At 36.3% G+C, this 20037-nt stretch overlaps 2 protein-coding genes across 3 annotated transcripts in view; both read right to left on the reverse strand.

Moving 5' to 3' along the window:
• Nucleotides 1–18120, reverse strand: part of LOC131536442 (ethanolamine-phosphate cytidylyltransferase-like) — a 52922-nt gene extending 34802 nt beyond the window's left edge. The window contains exon 1 of the mRNA XM_058769357.1: nt 18008–18120. The gene's annotated coding sequence lies outside the window, so the exon portion shown is untranslated. The remainder of the gene's footprint in view (nt 1–18007) is intronic.
• On the reverse strand, nt 1054–18139 carry mafga (v-maf avian musculoaponeurotic fibrosarcoma oncogene homolog Ga). Of its 2 annotated transcripts, none has more exons than XM_058769360.1 (3): nt 18008–18139; nt 7228–7301; nt 1054–6552 (listed from the first exon to the last, which is right to left on the reverse strand). In XM_058769360.1, the coding sequence occupies exons 1-3, from the start codon at nt 18132–18134 to the stop codon at nt 6100–6102; spliced, it is 654 nt and encodes a 217-aa protein (XP_058625343.1). In that variant the 5' UTR covers nt 18135–18139; the 3' UTR covers nt 1054–6099. The 2 variants fall into 2 exon arrangements, with proteins under 2 accessions (XP_058625343.1, XP_058625344.1); XM_058769361.1 differs by lacking the exon at nt 18008–18139 and adding an exon at nt 17646–17656.
• Nucleotides 18140–20037: the final 1898 nt, after the last annotated feature.

Raw genomic sequence — 20037 nt, forward strand, 5'->3', positions numbered from 1 at the left:
GGTGCATGGGCCCCATTAATTGTGCCACTGGCTCCAGGCTGAGAGATCTGGGGCAAGCACCTGCTGCAGAAGTGGGTAAGAATGACGAATGCTGTCCTACATCACCCATCCGCTCACCTCTCCCCTCCATGTGCCAAATTACTCACATCCTGGGGGCAGTCTGAGCTATCCTCTGGAGGGGAGCATATCTCTGAGGAGCTCTTGATGTCCCACGGACTGGTCAACCACTAGATAATAGATATTTTAAAATAATAACAATTATATTAGCTACAATAATTGCCGATTTAATGAAGAGACCACTATTTCAGTGGTTTCTCAATGATTAATGATTACTCTATTGATTAATCACTAATTTGAATACTGGGAGTGACAAGATGCTCCCTGACATCTATTACAGTAATGGTATGGTAATATCAGTTTTAGTTATTTTGAATATAAAAATAAACAAATTACAAAAAGAAAATTGCATTTTAAGTGTTGTTATGTAGCTGCTTTGACGTGCATGTAATCAAACCATATTAATTTGGACAATTGCATGAGCCTATTTTATTGCAATTCAGTTTTTAGGCCCACAGTTTAAAAGCTGAGAGAAAAGTGTTGATAAAAGAAGCGTTTAGGCCAGCGAACACTTCTAAACAGAGGAAAAAATTGCCTTGTATGCTACCGACCCAAATTTAGGACAGGCACACCTCAACATCGCTCATGACTCCAGTGTTTTACTCACGTCAGGCCAAAAATATGTTCTCAGAGGTTGCTTGAACTAGGTCGACTGACATCTTTTTTTGGATCACAGAGAGAGAAATTGTGCCATCTAAATGATAGCAGTCTCCTAAAACCAAAATGAACAGCAATAAGCCTTCCCCACTGGTTTATTTTTACATGAATCGAACTGGGTCAATAACGATGCCATGGAACATAACCAAAAATATATGAAATTATATAATCATCATATCTCTCAAACTGGGTAACAAATTTCTCAAATGACAACTTGAGAGAAACTATGATTATAACTATTATTAAAAAAAAGGTATTTGAGTCCCTCAAGTTCTGGATCTTTCTCAAAACATTTTTATTAGTCATATACAAAATAAAAGAAGCTGTAATTCAACAAACATACATTATGTACAACAGTAAATCAATAATGTAGCCACATCTGAAAAATGGTTAACTGCATGGTTCAAATACACAGTCATTAAATATGAATACAGTGTTGTATCTAGATTGCAAAAAAGTACAACAATTTAATCAATAAATAGTTACAATTCACCCATTTTGTTACGGTGTTTCATACAAAGCACTGCAATATATCTTATTACAACCCATTGATAAAAATAACCAAAACATATTCTATCAATGTTCACCAATCATAAATTCACATTTCATATCTTTATTTTATTGACCCACAAATCTGAGACAAAGAACTACTCTTACTCTTTAGTGCCAAATATAAATCCCTTTACAGTCACTTGCTCAGCAAACAAAGAAAGTGATGAATTATCAGCCTAAAGCTTGATAACATTGCCATTAATGTGCTGACTGAAAAAAAGCTGCTTTTTGATAGGATTCATTAATGATTCAAGACCCATAAAACAATGACAATGCCTGTTGCATAGCCTACCATTAAAGGAATATACAATACAGTTAATTAGTAGCAATGACAATAGCTCTGTCCCAAAACTTAGTGAGCTACATAGGCATGCTAACTGAAATGGAACTGAAATGACATACAGTGACACAGATAGTGCTTCTCACAGTTTGTGTACAAGAGTCTGTAGTTACAACTGATTCTGACGTAAGAATGTTGCCAAGCATCCATTTTTTTTATTATTAATTGAATTATGTTTATCTATACTTTCTATACTGAATGAAACAAAAGTATGAAGCATGTCTGCAATTTTGGAAGAATTTTTTGAAAGATCATTTTGGGATTGGATATACTGTATGCAACAAAGGCTTAGAATTTGGCCAAACAGCCTTCGAGTCAGGAATGTGCCTATGATGCACTAGGATGCTAACTAGGGTTGGAACAGAGCTAATAAACACACATTTAGCTTTGCAGTGGTGACTGTATCCCACTGAAATATCTTTCTACTCAGCAGTCCTTTTACAATAGTGCTAAAATACAAACTACCACAAAAACATCATTGGTCAAGAATATCAATAATTTATGTGCACATAAGGGTACAGTGTGGCACTTATCCAAGAACTACATTAAACACCACAGAGAAGTGCTGTGCGAAACAAGTATGATGCAAACCTCCAAAAATCTGCTTTTCAAAACAAGAAAACAAGATGGGTGGATGTGTTGTGTTCATTATGTGAGCAATGAGCTCTAAAAACAGACCAGTCATCAAACTGCTGCAAGAATACAACCTATATGCGGAAAACGTGGGATGCATATTTTACTGTAGCAAAACCTCTTTCTGATGGCGGGTAGAAATGTTTTCAGAATCTGGCCTTGAATCTACAATGTGAGGCGGAGTTGAGGTAAGAGGGCAGTGCATTCTTGTCACAGTGAATCAGTTTCAATGTGTTAATTTCTCCTTAAAGGAATAGTTCATCCATAAATGAAAGCTGTCTTTACTTACTTAGCCATGTGTTACGGCTCATTGCTGTAAAATAAGCCCCGCCAGGTGATCAGGATTAGACCTTTTATCACCCTTAAGGAGTTCATTTTGCTGTCTTTACATTATCCTGCTTATTACACATTTAATTTAATAATAATGATAGACATTATATGAGGCATAATATTGCATATAAGAGTGAAAACATTTTATTAGAACTGATGTTTAAGGGGATGATTTGCAGAGAATAAATTACTTACATTGTATTGTTTAGCCTTATAAGACTTGGAATATACTGTAGAGCGAACAAGTCCTATGCATTACTTTATGTATATTCTGTTCACGTCACAACCATTCAGCTGATTTTCAATCAGGGCGACAAGTCAAAGTACTTCTGGTGCTTTTTATTTTTATATTACACTGAACATGTGTCCTGAGATAACAACAGGGAAGAGCATATCAAAATAAGCCCATTTCATTAGTGCATTTCACTTACCCTGATCATCTCTCACAGAGGAGTCTCATGAAGCTTATTTCAAACATCTTTGCACTGTATGTAGTTCTGCTCTGAATCCACAGACAACATCTGTCCATCAGATATAGAACATGAGCAAGATGACAGGGTTGACAGTCAATTAACTTTTTAAATATTATAGCTCTGTTCCAAACCCCAGTGAGGGACTGCGTTGCTGTCTGTAGACATACGGTAGGCAGCATCCGAACTGAAATGGAGCCTTGTACTGCAAGGGACTGATCCGAAATATTTTATATAGGTCGAAACACTGTACTCACAGTTGATTTCAATAGAGTTTGACATTACAAAGTTGCTAAGCTTAACCAACAATACGCCTAATAAACAATAAATAAATACAACAAACAAGTGTTGGGTAAAAAAACTCAACTTTTGGTCATTTATATACAAACATTTTAGCAATGATTGCAGTTGTAATAACTTTATCCACCTTTCCTGTTCAGCTGGCATTGATTTTCAACCCTTCCACTTAACATCACAATCAAATCAAGTCGCATTCAACTGTATTTTTCACTTGTACATTTTGCTCAAAAAGTATTGGCTGTTTATTATGTAGTGCTTTGGAGAATAGATAGATGCATTTCTTTTTCAGTGAGTTTGTCACTTGTTCTGTGCCATGCCATGCTTCCTTATTTGGCGTCTTTTACAACAGTCTTCATGTTGGGAGAGCATATATGATTAAGAGCTCCTTAAAATGGACAGTTCACTAGGTTTTGGAACAGAACCACAACTTTAAATTCAGGTCTTGCTATTTTTGTTGCCCTCAAACATTAAGGATAAATTGTGTTTTGCCCAACCACCTGTGCTGGAAGAGAACCGCAGACTGGCTATGCACCATTATGAAGCGTCACATTGGGTTTTGTTATAGTTAGCTGCAGTAAAGTTGGAAATTATATCGTTCAACAAAACCCAGATGTTCTGAGTGCAAGACATCTTCATTACAGAGATATGGAAGGAGCCAATATGAACGACTGGCTTCTGTACACCATCTATATTACTTTATAATATTCATTTAAAGAATACAGCTGGACACTTACACAGTGAACAACACTGCCACCTGACCACATACACAGCACGCCACGCGCTACCCCACTGCACGCGCCTACTTACTAGAAAAGCAATCAGACTTCAATAATAAGCCACTTTTGGTACAATTGCAAAATTGATATCAAACTATTTTTTGTTCATATAAATAACTTTTTTTTTTTCTGTTTTCTTATTCAGGAAAGAAAAACAACAAAGTAGCTGGAGTAAGACATCAGAGAGCATTTGCTAACAATTCAACAATAAAGCTTGTGTTGGGTCGCTTCGGGAAAATTAACTGAGACCAGCCCATCCACACAAAGCACAGAACAACGAAACTACAGCTCTACGACTCTGAACAAAGCTAGAATGATCAGTTTTACCAACACGGTTTACCAACTTCAAATATTTTCTAAAAACAAGTAAATGCCTCCCCTCTCTGCGATATATCTTTAAGAAAAGGCTTTCTCATGTCTGCAAAAGATGAACATCACCTGCCAGACAGCTCAACAGGGTCTCTGCTCTCCCATGCATAAATACAGTAGTTTATTGCCTCTCCTGGTCATATTCCTCAGAATATAACTTGTAAACATCATTCCACTAATGGAATTGAACTTAACAGGAAAGAAAATTGATAGCTGAAAAGCATTTTTGCTCGCTTTGTGAATTACAAGATCCGTATGTCTTAAGGGAACACCGCTATTTCTGATAGAATAGTCAATATATTTACTTTTCCTCATCTGTATATCAGTCAGTGGACAATATCAAGCACAGGTAACTCAAGTTGGAGCTAAAGGGAACGGTTAACCCAAAAAACGAGAAAATGAAAACTGACATTTCAAGTTAGTCATACGTGTTTGGACTAACACAAGGGATTGACACAATTTCTTCCCATGGAACACAAAAAGGAGATTTAGCAGAATGTCCATGCTCTTTTCCATACAGTGAAGCATACAGCGGCCATGTCTGTCCAGCCCCAAAAAAGGATAAAAATATTTCTATAAGGAACACACTCCAATTCAAAGTTATTCATTAACAATCTCTCCCTCTCTTCCATTAGCTCTCATTCCATTCCATTTAAATTTTGTGTCATAAGATGCACTGCATCAGGTTTGATGTTTGTGACAAACAGTGTTGTGGAAAGTCACTTTTAAAAGTAATGCATTGCAATATTGTGCTACTCCATAAAAACGTAACTAATGGTGTTACGTTTTATGGAAATTAATGCATTACATTACTTTTTGTCACCTGGGTTGGGCTTGCTCATTTGTTTTTTAATAACAAAAAACTCAAAAGTTATATTTTTGGCAACTGTAAAGGCCCTTTCACTCAACATGGGGATAGGAGAGGTGATAATGAATAAATGGGAAAACAAAATAACTTACATTACTTGTTTGAAAAAGTAACTCAGATATTTCGTTGTAAATTTAAAAGCAAAGTGTTACTTTACTAGCTACTTTAAAAAGTAATCTACTCTCGTTATTTGTAATGTGTTACCCCAACACTGATGATAAATGGCATCAATTCTTTTGTCTTAAATGTCACAATGTGACTTTTTTGTGACTCTTTTTATGATACTTTTATGGTGCATTTTAAAAACCTTTGGAGAGATTGACACTCACCAGTCAGAGTATACTTTCTACTGTGTGGAAAAAAGCAGCACAAGAAATAAATTTTGTGTTCCATGGACCAAGTTATTCAGGTTTGGTACATGACGGTGACTAAATGGCATATGTTTCTAATAATGTTTGTGTGAACCTCAAGTGTGTAATATTCTGATTAATGATACGTTGATAACAATTGTTGTTCATTAACAACGAGGGTTGTAAACGACATCAGAGAGACTTTAGTGTTGTCTGTTTATATTTTTATGGTCACAGAGCAGATCTTGCTGAATTTTATCACGTCATATAACATAAGTAATCCTGTGCCTGATGAATACGCTGACCAATATACTTACAAATGTTCCCCGTTTGTGCATTATGACCGTGCTTCTGTTTTGGACTTGACAATGGTGATGACACTGGTGGCGGCTACTTTGCCTGGTATGAGAGGCCCTATGACAGATGTGATGGGGCCCCTGGCAGCGGCAACAGGGCTGCGGGCCACAGTTCTGGCAAAACTCTGGAGAGCCTCATATTTGGAGCGCAGCACATCAAGCTCCACCTTCATGCTAGCATTTTCCGAGGCGAGCTTCTCCACCTCCTGCTGAAGCTCCGCCTTCTGTTTCTCCAGCTCCTCCTTTTGCGTGACACGTTTGACGCGGCAGCTGGCGGCATAGCCACGGTTTTTGAGAGTGCGCCGCCGCTGTTTCAACTGCAGGATTTCCTCCTTGGACAGACCACGCAAGTGCTGGTTCAGCTCCCGCACAGACATAGACACCAGCTCGTCATCCGTAAGACTCGTGCCATTTTCACCTGGCTCTCGCTTCACCTGCAGGAAACCACATGGGACGATATCAAGAGAGAAGAGAGGGAAAGGGCACCTGGAATGATCTTTAATATCAAACAAGCTGCAGTGATGAGCCTTATCCAGCACGTTCAGTAAAGTTCTCTCTCTAAGTGAGAAAAGGAAGGATAACAATAATAGTAGTCTTAAGTTTAAAAGCATATCAGTATGTTGGCTTTCTCAATGCTGTAAATATATATTGCTAATTTTTAGTTATGGCAGTTAATGCATTTGCTGTTACCCATAGGAAATATGCCCATTTCCACCACTAAATAAAAAAATAAATAAAAAAATGACTTTTTATCTCACAATTCTGACTTTTTTTTCTCACAATTGCAGGTGTACATCTCAAAATATATAAAACAATTACCAGTTATAAAGTCAAATTCTGAGGAAAAAAAGACAATTTCTTACCCGTTCTAATCTATATCTCATAGTTCTGACTTTATAAATTGCAATTGCACGTTTATGTCACGCAATTCTGAGGAAAAAAGAATTGTGAGATAAAGTCGCAATTACCTTTCTTTATTTGTTTATTCAGTGGCAGAAATTGGCTTCCATAAGTGCAATTGCAATGTGATTTATTGTGTGGTTTAATACATTTCTTCTGCTGATTTGAATTAAGAAGCATTTTTTTCTGGAAATATCACCTAAACATACCTTCAGTGCTTTGTTGCCCTTGTTTGTAGTAGTCATACCACGAGAGCCACTCTCCACTGCCCCACTCGACAGGTCTGTGAATACAAAAGAGAATCACAAAGATCAGACAGATGTTTTTCAGTCCAGAAGGTAGACACACATGATTTGATCATTAAGACCTATTCCAAAATGCATTTAAATTCATGCAATACATTTCTAAGAGAAAATATATGTTAATTTCCCGTTGTTGAAATCATTGTATAATTTCCTGGTTGAAAATTGTCACCAGAAATGCAACAGATTGCAAAATAATGTCATAGCAAAAACAACCAAGTGTTTTTTACATTTGTTTCTATGCAGTATAGGGTGAACTCAGGCTCCTCCCTCAATGGGATTTTTTTTAACCATTTTATCATTCACCAAGTGAGAAAAATAAAGATAAGAAAGCACATAGAATTTTGGAGCAGTGCCCTACGTAGAGTGAATGCTAGTACCTCCTGTGCCCGACTGAATTTAATACAGTTCAAGGTTCTGCATCGTGTGCACCTAAGCAGAGCACGGATTGCTTCTTTTAATCCTACTTTTGATAAGACATGTATAAGATGTCACAATGGGGAAGCAGATTTGACTCATATGTTTTGGACATGCCCCAAACTTACTACTTATTGGTCAACCATATTTGATACACTCTCTAAAGTATGTGAAGTACAACTGAAGCCATGCGCTGAATTTGCTATTTTTGGTGCTCCAGATGATGAATCATGTCTGACTCAAAGACAACTAAACATTATCGCTTTTGCATCCTTATTGGCTCGCAGACGGGTTCTATTACATTGGAAATCTATAAACCCGCCTAAAGCATCACATTGGCTTCAGGATCTGATGTTATATTTACACTTGGAAAAGATTAAATATTCAATCAGAGGTTCTCATAAATTTTCTTATGTCTGGCAACCATTACTATCATATTTCTCGGCCATAAATGTACTCCCTGGGGAGTAATGGGTTTTACATTGACACTGTAACCTTTCCTTTTTCACACACCTCTTTACATGGTGGTCCCATGGTGTCTGATGCTTGGTACTTTTACAAATGTAAATATGTAGGGTTTATGCCGCTTATTATCATATCATTGTTACACTTTTGAATGTGGTGTCCAATTTTTAAAAAAATTTAATATGGGTGTATATACCTATACATATATTGACATTGTCTTAACTATTGCATTTTTATTACTATCTACTATTATCTATATTATCTATTATTTATTTTCATTATTGTTTATATTTTAACTTTAATTATCATCATCTAAGGCAGTTTGTTCTGGGGTGGATGGAGAGGGGTTGAAAATGTAAAAAAATATAATCTCTGTAAAAATAACAGCATTTATCTTTGAAAAAAAAAAAAAAAAAGAAGCACATAGAACACCTACAGCACATCGTCACTTTGGAATTATAAGGTTTTATCTGACATTTTTGTCAAACTGAGTTATTCACATATTCTTATTCTGTGACAACTGACATTATATTATTTTTTTAAAGTTGTGTACATTTTCGGCCTTTTTATCTAGAGAACAAAAAGGATCTATCTATATGGAATGCAAAAACTTTGAAGCTCAATATCTCAAAACCACTAGGAATGCAGATAAAATTTATAATTCCAAGCCAAGATGACAACATCTCTCCTCAACAAGCAGCACAATTTAAGGTATCATTCATACCAAATCATGATTTTATCATCTTAAGTATGATAAAAAAAATAATAGTGATGCCTCTCTTTCTTAGTGCTTTCTAAGGCATGCAACACAAATAGTACGTATCACAGTTCAGGGCCACATTATTAATTGCATTTCTGTTTACTCTTACGCCAGAGTGATGTAAAGGATGCAGCATGAAAGGCAGTAAGTTTGAAAAACAATAGTGCTTTTATTGAAAAATAGGACATCAACTTCAGAAGATGACTAGGCCAAAATAATAAATAAAAATACAGAGTTTATTTATTTATTTATTTAAAGAAAACTATATAGCTAAGAAAAAAAGTTCACTTACCTAACTAACCATAAATGAAGATCAAGAAAGTTTATAATAAACAAAATTGCCCTCAGACCCAAAACTTTACAAGTGTTTAACAATTACAATATATTTGCAAAAGTATTTACAAAGACAAGAAGAAGTTGAGAGGCCAATTCAAAATCAGAGTCAGTAAACCTCAAACGCACCAAGCACAGACAGCAAACACAATCCCAATCCAAAAAAACAATCTGCATTTACAAACACTCTGTATAAACACTCTCGCAAAGTCTCTTTACACACAAACTCTGCTGCACTACACAATCAAACTCTCTTTGCTAATATTCTGCCCAGAACGCATCAACTACTGTTTTAAAGTACCACTGGATGTGGCTGCACCAATCAGGACACAGCAAAAAAGGCACAGAGACAGAACAAAACATAAAACGACAGGTAACAACCAAGGTATAGCTATGAAAAGTGCTTACTGCAAACAACCAAAAGCATTTCAGAAGCACCAAACTGCTGCCTTCTGGGAAAATAACAACCAAAACCAACAATAAACAGAAAATTGAACCAAGTATCAATTGGGTACCCATGTGAATTACATTTTATTTAGACCTCAATATCAGATCCTGGAAAGACAAACCCATTATAGTGCTGGTTTTATTTTTATTGAAATGCTTGGATAAATAACGCTTTAATAAAGTTAGGGTCATTCACAACATACTGTATGTCATTAAGCTTATGTAACAAAAAAAAAAAAGGCCAGACAATTAGCAGTGCTGCATAAATGTGGAAAAAATAATATCTTACCTGGCCAAAGACCCTATTATCATGACAGACAACAGAGATGATGCCCTGAGAAGAGCATGCAGGAATAAAATTGAAGCAGATGTGTCACAGTGGGGATGTTGTCACATGGGCAGAGATAGCAGCAGCTATCAGACATGCCCCTCTCTCTCTCTCTCTCTCTCTCTACACACACACACACACACACACACACACACACACCTTTTGGGTCAGTGGCTTTCTGCCACCCCAGTGGCTGCCAAACACACAGGCTCTGCCATACTGCTGACATCACCTGCTTGTGTGTGTGTGTGTGGACTTAAATGTTAAAATATAATACAATAAGAATGTCCTATTTTACTGTACATTTTCAAAAAAAACACAAAAAAAAAAACACAATTGCATATAAAGAAGACAACATACTTTAGAATGAATAAATAAAACAAAAATGGTTAAAAAGGTTTTAAAAATGTATAGATCTGTCCACTGTAGTGCCCATCATACATCAGAAGATTAGAGATTGTTGCTAGAGAGAGACTAGAGAGAACTGGACTTGTTTCCAGAAGTAGATGTTTGCTTCAAAACTTGCCAATAGTGACTGTTCATTGTTGTCACAGGTTTATCATTAATAGTGAAGAACTGCAAACCTCTGGCAGTTTGTGACAAATTTACCACAAATTAACAAGTTTGCCACCAAAAAAAAAAAAAGGTTTTAAAGGAGGTGAAGTGAGGAGGTATCTCAACAGCTGTTTATGAGCACTATTTATTCATAGCACATATTTAAGCTAAGCTTTTAAAACTCAGTGTACACTATAGTCTCCAGGCTGGAATCACTGTCTGGTCAGCTGAGATTTAGGTATGAAGATAAAAGTTAGGATGATTTTTCTGCAGTATTATATTATAACTTTTTGTTGTTTGCTTTGGGATCTGATCATCAGACCCAGAAATAGTGACACAAGATGTCAAACAAGTGTACAGCTGACTAAAACCACTGAAAAAAAATTACAAATCAGAGCTGATTATCTGTAGAGAATAGACATCAGATTCACAGGAAAACAGAAAACGCTGAGTGAAGCCACTTACAAGAAAGCAGGTGAAGTAATAGAGAGAGACAGAGAGAGGGGGAGAAATAAAGAACAAATAGAGCGAGGGAACATGGGGGGTGCTGGAGGAAACAGCCTTGTGAAAAATGTGTCATCAGCACATTTGGGCTAGCTTGCAAAACGAAGGGTAAAAACCCCTGATCTCAGCAAGGACCCCAACCAAGGCAGCAATTAGGAGGCTGTGTAGCTGAACTCAAATGACCACAGCGATCATTTCCAACCTTCAAACCCTGCCAGCATTCATAAATTTAGAGGGTGTTTAGAACCTGCAAGGTCTAGAGATACATGCAATGATAAATAAATTTCAGTACATTTACATATGATAAATGCTGAGCCAACAAAAGCGCTGTGGCCTTGTGTCCCTGTGTCATGTGTTAATGATTGCCTTCCTTTACAGAGGCCTCGGGGACTAGTACACAGATGGATGCCATTGGGCTGGGCTATGCTAAAGAAACACCAACCTGCCCCATTTACCCGTCCTCTACAGCACAATGTGACCCACCAATAAAAGAAAACAAACTAATTTCACTGCGCCTGAAGTTATTACACTGATATCTGGAATATGTGATTGTGATTTACAACAATTACAGAAAAAAAAAGTAAAAATAAATTATAAATAAAAATAATAAATAAAATTAAAAGGTAACACTTTAGTTTAGGGATCAATTCTCACTATGAACTAGTTGCTTATCATCATGCACATTACTAGCATACTGGCTGTATATTAGTACTTATAAAGCACATATTAATGCCTTATTCTGCATGATCATATTTTAGATCCCTTTAGCCAACCCCACACCTAAACCAACTGTAACAACTACCTTACTAAATATTAATAAGCAGCAAATTAGGAGTTTATTGAGGTAAAAGTGGTTGTTAATAGAGAGAATTGGTTCCCAAACTAAAGTGTGACCAAATGAAAATGCAATGTTTCATAGCTTCAGTTCTCCTTAACAAGATGAACCAGCCATAGTAGCACACAAAAGCAATGTATCAACTTCTAGGTTCTAAATCACAGCCACACTTGGTTCCTGCATACTAAACACCAAGGCACTGAAAAGCAAAGCGTCTTATCTATGCTTGAAGGTGCAGAGTTGATTTTTCTAATAACATTGTGTGCATTCAGAAGAGTAGGATTTTGTTAGAATGTCTGATTTAAACTACAAAACATTCATCAAGATGAGTCTTCTGATATGTATTTTATGCTGATGTTATAACATAAAATACTCTTTGTAAGAAACCCTTGTTGCCTGACCATACTCAAACCATGGCTTCAACAAATGCTGTTTACATCTAACGATATGAACCTTTAAATGAGATACTTGCAAAGTGATAGAAATTGATTTTTATTTTAAATAATTTCTTCTATCTTAGTTTCATTTCTTAAGTCAGCAATAAAGCAGGTCTAAAAAGAATCTACAGCATTTCTGCATTTCCTGTCCTGATTTTTGAGGAAAGTCAACAGAATTAAAGGTTTTTAAAAGTTTTTGAACAGACCTTATACTTTACTGTTATTGGCAGATTAAAGCATATTCAAATTAGCCAAAATTAGACTTTCTGTGATGCATGGATTCCATGTGTGCCTGATAAAGCAAGGCATCATTTCAAGTCATGTTGTAGGTTATTTTAATTTGTAATTTTATATATTATCTACATGTACTAGTTCCAGGGATTTCCTTATTCCTCAAGTCATACTTCTTAAAAATGCAAAGGTATAGAATGTTCAGAAAAAGTTTTATCTTTAATACCACATATTTTAAAACCTACAGTATTAGTTTCTTTATTGTCTACTTCGGAAAAGAAACAACCAGTCATTTAACACTAAGGGCATTAAAAGGATAGTTCACCCAAAATGAAAATCCTGTCATCACTTACTCACCTTCATCATTGTTTCAAAACCTGTGTGAATTACATGTACATTTTACATTTAGTCATTTAACAGATGCCAATAGTCCAAAGTGACTATTACTTGATGAATTACTTTGTTCAAGGGACACAAAAGAATAAATTTTGAAGAATGTTTGGTGGTGACCATTGACACTGTTTGGATACACACACACACACACACACACGTCTGGTTTGCTATCCTTGTGGGGATTCTCCATAGGCGTAATGCTTTTTCTACTGTACAGACCGTATATTCTATTGCCCTACAACAACCCTACACCTAAACCTACCCCTTACAGGAAACTTTCTGCATTTTTAGATTTTCAAAAACTTCATTCTGTGTGACCTCAATTTAGGTCCCCACCGTGACACGGGTACCCATGAGTCTGTGTGTATTCAGGTTTAAGTCCCCACCTGAATAGAAAAACAGGTACACACACACACACACACAAACACACTGAGACTTAGAAAGTAAGTCAGTTTTGGGAATAATCTAGACTGAATATATTTATTTATCCCTTTAAAGGGATAGTTTACCCAGAATTGAAAATGTTATGTTTATCTGCTTACCCCAAGGGCATCCAAGATGTAGGTGACTTTGTTTCTTCAGTTGAACACAAATGAAGATTTTTAACTCAAACCGTTGCAGTCTGTCAGTCATGTAATGGAACCCACAGCTTTGAGAGACAAAAAAAAAAAAAAACATACAGAGACAAAACCAAATTAAACCATGCGGCTCCCTCAGGAAACGAAATAATTGCGGAAGCGATCTAAACAATGAGTGATGTATACACGCGACAGATCGCTTCCATGCATGCGTCTACTATGCCAGAGCACGTTGACGCATCACGCGCCGGCTGTTGTGAACGCGCTCAGGACCGTTGGACATTGTGGTGGATCAGAGGTAAAAATATATAAATACTGTTCAGTTTCTTGCACAGACCAATCGTTTCGTGTCTTTAGACCTCAATGTATCGTTACGAGCCGCAGGGTTTAATTTGGTGGTCGTGGGTCCCATTGACTGCCATTACATGACTGACAGACTACAACAGTTTGAGTAAAAAATCTTCGTTTGTGTTCAACTGAAGAAAGTCACCTACATCTTGGATGCCCTGGGGGTAAGCAGATAAACATCAAATTAAAATTTTTGGGTGAACTATCCCTTTAAGCCCCATAAGCCCACCACTAGTTCCACTCATGACACAGAGCACAGCTAGTGAGAAGATCAATGGAATGATAATGGAAAAACTCTTGTATATTTTAGAGAAAGCCATCAGGTTTCAGCACACTAATGTACATTCAAGTCATTGTCCAACCTGCTGACCTCTCGGAAACCATGATGCCCCTTAATTAAGACTGCCACTGCTTAGAAACCCTATATTTAATTTCATGCATGATTAGCACCTCTTTTTTATATGCCTCATCGAGCACAAACAAAAAAGAAAAAAAGAAGAGAAAACAAGTAGTGGTGTGCAGATCTAATCATCTCTCCCTTCAAAAGAGTCAAGTCAATTATCAAACAAGCTGCATGTGTCGAGCACCATTTAACTGCAAATTAAAAATCAGACTCGGCTGATGGCTGAGGTTGTGTTTCTTCAAGACGGGCATCAATTTATGTGCAGAGGGCAGAGAAGCCATAAACTAGAGGCTATTCAGAGCGTGAAAAGGAGATGCAAACTATTCTGATGCTTTCAGCAGTGAAGAAGCGATGATGCACCATTAACAGTCAATAACCCAAGAGTAGCACTGTTGATAGGGGAAACTGCAGCGATAGATTAGTGGGGCTGGCCAAGAAGATCTTGAGAAGTATTCTCTCAAAGTCAACTCTGCTTACATTACAAGGAAAAAAAAGCCTAATCAGTCAGCTGTGATAACAATGGAGTCCAACTTTGGCAAAGAGATTGAATTTGTGAGCTCAATGAAAGGTAGATTCATTATTGACATTTGGAGTCACCCTCAAACATTCTAAAAAGATTAGAGTCTCTTTCTAATGCTGTATTGATTTTGCAGCCGCACACATGGGTAAGGCTTCGAATGCAAAACTAGAATGAGAAAACTAAGCTTTCATAAACTTATATCATGCCAGACTTAAATGACAGGGGAGACGTTTGGACATGGAGTAAAGCTATCAAATATTAAGGGCTAAATAGACGAGCTATCAAACAAACTGAATGTACTAGAACAGAGAAGAACACAAGATGTTTCATAGATTCGAGAATGGGACTTAGGAAAAAGACCTGAATGTAGGAAAACAGACAAGCTAAAGCAATAAAAAATTAAAAAACATATTTAATTGAGCATTTAATTGTTGATTTCAATGTTGCATTTAATTAAAAAGTTTGAATGACCTGTTGACCAGCTAAAAGAGGTCATCTATTGGAGGAAAAAAAATCTTACTGTAGGTCAAATAATAAAAAGCCTAGTCCTTTGAGTGGGGCTGGATATCACCAACTTATTTACTTAAACAAAAAAAAACTTTTTGATTTCTCAAACATCTGCATTTTTCTTTTGTGAAGGGCAATGTACGTGGAAGAAAGAAAAAGAAAACTTAAGGAACTGAAATTAAGGAACCAAAATCAGAATAGGTCAAATTACCTACTATTTCCATTCTTACTGCAGACTAGTCGAAATTAGAATGCACTATAATGTGGTATGAATAATAAAACTATTCTGTGACATCCAGTGAGAGTTATTTATGTCTTTAAACACAGCTGTTTGTTAAATTTAAGCTCTCTGATGGCTTATTCCCAAATTAATTCTACTCTACATGAACATCTTTGAATAAAACTAAAATAAAACATTCTTGCACAGTGTTACATCTTGAAGAAAGAAAGAAAGAAAGAAAGAAAAACGCCTAGCAACAGCAGGCAAAAGACAACTGCAGTAAAAAAAAAAAAAGACATCCTCACTTACACCGAGTTTCATCATCGACACCCCTCCCAACACCCCCCAAAATCCTATTGATCTTTTCTGGAGTCCTGTGCTGTTAGAGCTCTGCATCCAGATAACACTGTACTTAAGGACTCTTTCAGGGACTGTAATTTCTGCAGAGATGGCATAAGAAATGGAAGATACAAGGAGCACCTCCTCCACTCATTAAAGACTTTCTTTAGGTTGCATCAACTCCTGTCCTAGCAGAGCTTCAGCCAATGAGTGGCAGCTCATGTTAAATAGAAATACCAGTCAAAGCCTGCATCACAGACAAAAAGGAGGCTGGATTTATAGAAGACATGTGATAGACCATACATCTTTCAAAAGAAAGCCGCTATCTAAACCCCTGCTGCTCGATGAAGGTGCTCATCTGTTCTTGTTACCTGCTCTGGCAGGTGCAATTACATATGAATAGATGGGGTTTATGACACAAAAGGGCATCATTATATGCAAGGCAGATTTAGGTCTGCCCAAGCTATTCTTGATTAACTCAAAAGATCTATTACACCAACTTGTCCAAATACATAAATATGTACCATACAAAAAAGCAAAGGTTCTGTACAATACCTCATTCAAAATCCTCTTCAACTGGGAAAAATTCAATATCATCGAGAAAAAAAAGAAAAAAAGATGATATTTTAGCTGTCAGGCAAACAAATTACAACAAAATAAAACCACTTTGCCATACATTCAAACAAGGTTCAACTATATAAAGATTTTTTTTTCTCCATGCACATTAGGTCAGGGCAAGTTAAATTTTAAAATGTATTAAACTTAATTACACAACTGGGCATGTTATCAATGTGTGTTTAATGAACGCTGTCTTTGTTTTTCAGGGCGATAATGCTGGAGATTTGCAACAGCTTTTGTTTTGTAACCAGGACATAGCAATAGCAATACCATACAGTGAGTGCAATGCCAGATCAAGCGGTGTCCAAACATTTAACTGCAACACTGTAAAAATAATTCAGAAGTAAAACGTTACATTCTTCTTTCCTAAAGCACAGACAGGGTATAAAGTCATAGGTAATGCAATATATTCAAAAAGCTTTTACAGTGTCACTCTAACCTTCAACTCAATACGGATCACATATGCTCATGGCAGTCAGGACTCAGGAGTGCTATTGATGCTTAGAATTGTGGTCAACAAAAACCTGCTCCTGCTGCTCCTGTTATATGCGTATTGTAACATAAGAGCAAGCAAATTCAGAAAAGGAGCCTTAGATCAATCTCAAGACAGTGATCAAAGTTTATCAGGAATTTACATTTGGCAGATTTAAAACTGACAGATACTCAAGCATTCTAACAGGTCAATGCACATTAACAAACAGCGTTTATTAATCAACATCTCGCAAATGAGATCACACTAAAAGTCACCTGCTTCTGAATGTCATACTATATAACAGATAGTCATCACACAGACAAATACATAAATCCGGGAACTGATTCTGAGCTAGAGGCATGCATGAACCGAGCAGCATTATGATGAATCAGCATCCACGATCCGATTCAAACAAACAAAGCGATACACTTTTTTCATGCCTACAGGAAAGACATCTGAATAGCGTTCGAACAAATGAAACCCTCTTTCACACCGGTTTTTACCTGTCATAGATCTGTGATGGAAAGACTGGATAATAAAAGATTCCATTCGCCCATTTAGATATGCATATATGGATACAGCATCATTTGATATTGACAAACACACGCGCCCTACCTGGTGCTGAAGCGCACAGCGCCCTTATGATGAAACAGCAGCTTTGTGCTGATGTATGTGTGTGCGCGCACACATTTCTGCACATCCCCCTAGCTGTCACTATAATGCCTCTAATTCACACAGGGAATCCCCATAGGCTGTGCGTCTCCGATTCCAGTCATGCTTATTAAATGTGTTTATGATACACAGCTCGTTTGCATTTTGTATAATAAATGCACGTGCGTGTATACAGCTGCTTCGGGTATATGATATGTTATATTATATATGTTGCCTATGTGAAGAGAGTGAGTGGAGGCGTGCATGCACACTCAGCACAACAACACTGTCACACAATTGATGTAACAATAATCGAGTCAACTCACCTGTTACAGATGCCTTCCTGTATGAGCGTGTATTTGTGTGTAGAGGATCCAAAGCGTGCTCGAGCGAAATCCGATGTGTAAATGTGTTATTGTTGCTCGGATTCGCTTTCTCTTGCACTGAAATCATCAGACGTCATATGATGTTTGATCACGTGGCTTCATTCATGAAGCAGCTACGACACCGCTTATTTAAAGGAGCCATCTGGAATGCAACTTTTAGTCATTTATATTTTAATCATTTTTATATATTTTCATATATATTTTAAATGATACAAATATATATTAGATAATTCCTCTCTTATGCTATATGGATTATTCTAAGTTTTGGTATCAACGTACCAACAGCCTTAATGTTTATTTGATGTAGGGAAACAAATAATTAGCAGGGAAACAAATAATTTTAATTAAGAATATATATAATCTACAATATAATGTATTCCCTATAAAAGTGTGTGCAACACCAGTACGTACGAGAGTATGTGGAAATTTACACCCTTTTAAAAGATTTAGGAAGAAATAAAATGATGCTTTCACACAGATCTTTGTCCGATGTCATATTTTGTTGTTACATAATTCCTCCTTTATGATAACATCTCAGCATAGCAAAATCTTTATTTTATTTGATATAGGGAAACCAATCTTTTTAAATTAAGAATTTAATTATAAAGTATAACGTATAAATAAATGTTGAACACCAATATGAGTTAAATATAACATTTTACATTGGTGGAAAAGGGCATCCTTTTTCATTTTTATTCATCTTTTTTTTTCTTTTTTTTACTGAAAAGTAAATGTTGTTTCACAACACTCTCAGAAATAAAGGTACAAAAGCTGTCACTGGGGTGGTACCTTTTCAAAAGGTACACTTTTGTACCTATTAGGTTCAAATATGTACACTTTAAGTACTAATATGTACCTTTAAGGTACCAAAATGGACCCTTTAGGTACAAACATGTACCTTTATTTCTGAGAGTGAAGGATCTCTGTTCAGTGTCATATTTTGTGTGTTCTGTTCATATTTCCTTTCAGGCTATTTACGTCCCATTTCATAGAGGTTTTATTTATTTTTAATTGCCAGGCCTCTTAAATGTGACAAAAAAGAAATACAATCAGTGTTTGTCAAAAATTACACTTTAAATGAGCTTACTCATTGCAAAACACAATGGTTCAATTGGGTACGCAATACAAGTATTTTATCAAAGGTGTAGATAGCATAACTCCCTTTTGTGTTCTTTAAGAATCTCAAGTCTCTGCACTGTTTGTGCAACTACACACACACACATTTGTTTTTGTGAATTGTGGGGACATTCCATAGGCGTAATGGTTTTTATAAACCGTATTTTCAAACCGTATTTACAAACCGTATTTTCTATCGCCCTACACCAACCCTACACCTAAACCTACCCCTTACAGGAAACTTTGTGCATTTTTACTTTCTCAAAAAAACTAATTCTGTATGATTTATAAGCCTTTTGAAATATGGGGACATGGGGAAATGTCCTCATAAGTCACCTTCTCCTTGTAATACCTATGTCATACCCATGTCATTATACAAATTTGTGTCCTCATATGTCACAAAAACACGTACACGCACACGCACAAACACACACACACACACACACACACACACAAAGCTGTTGTCTTCATATCAAGTGGGACTCTTAAATTGAAATCAACATTGTTCCTGGTAGTTTGCCAGTGGCTTCACATCATCACCAATCCAATCCACTCCTTTCTCTGAGAAAAAGGTGCTTCAAGCAAGTGCTGCCAGTAGTGTTCCCAGGCTCTATTTAAAATGTATGTATGATTTTACAACAGAAAAATTACAACAGAATTTACATTTTTGGGCAAACTATCCCTTTAACATTTAATTCACTTTGCAGATTTAAAAAATAAATAAAAATAAAATAAAGTATAGATTTAAAAAAATAAAAAAATAAACTCTTTCAATCATCATCTACAGAGTTGCAGAGCCTTGTGTATGTATTACCAATTTTCTTCTTGTTTTATGGTGTGCAGGATATTTCTGG

This window comes from Onychostoma macrolepis, chromosome 03 (assembly GCF_012432095.1).
Source record: "Onychostoma macrolepis isolate SWU-2019 chromosome 03, ASM1243209v1, whole genome shotgun sequence".
Lineage (NCBI taxonomy): Eukaryota > Metazoa > Chordata > Actinopteri > Cypriniformes > Cyprinidae > Onychostoma > Onychostoma macrolepis.

Bases quoted from the DNA above. Each gene is read 5' to 3' on its own strand.
- mafga (XM_058769360.1), bottom strand. From the start codon at position 18,134: ATGATTTCAGTGCAAGAGAAAGCGAATCCGAGCAACAATAACACATTT. The intron at 7,302-18,007 runs GTGAGTTGACTC...TTGTATTCACAG, and splicing joins CAGGAAGGCATCTGTAACAG to ACCTGTCGAGTGGGGCAGTG. The intron at 6,553-7,227 runs GTATGTTTAGGT...GGTTTCCTGCAG, and splicing joins AGGGCAACAAAGCACTGAAG to GTGAAGCGAGAGCCAGGTGA.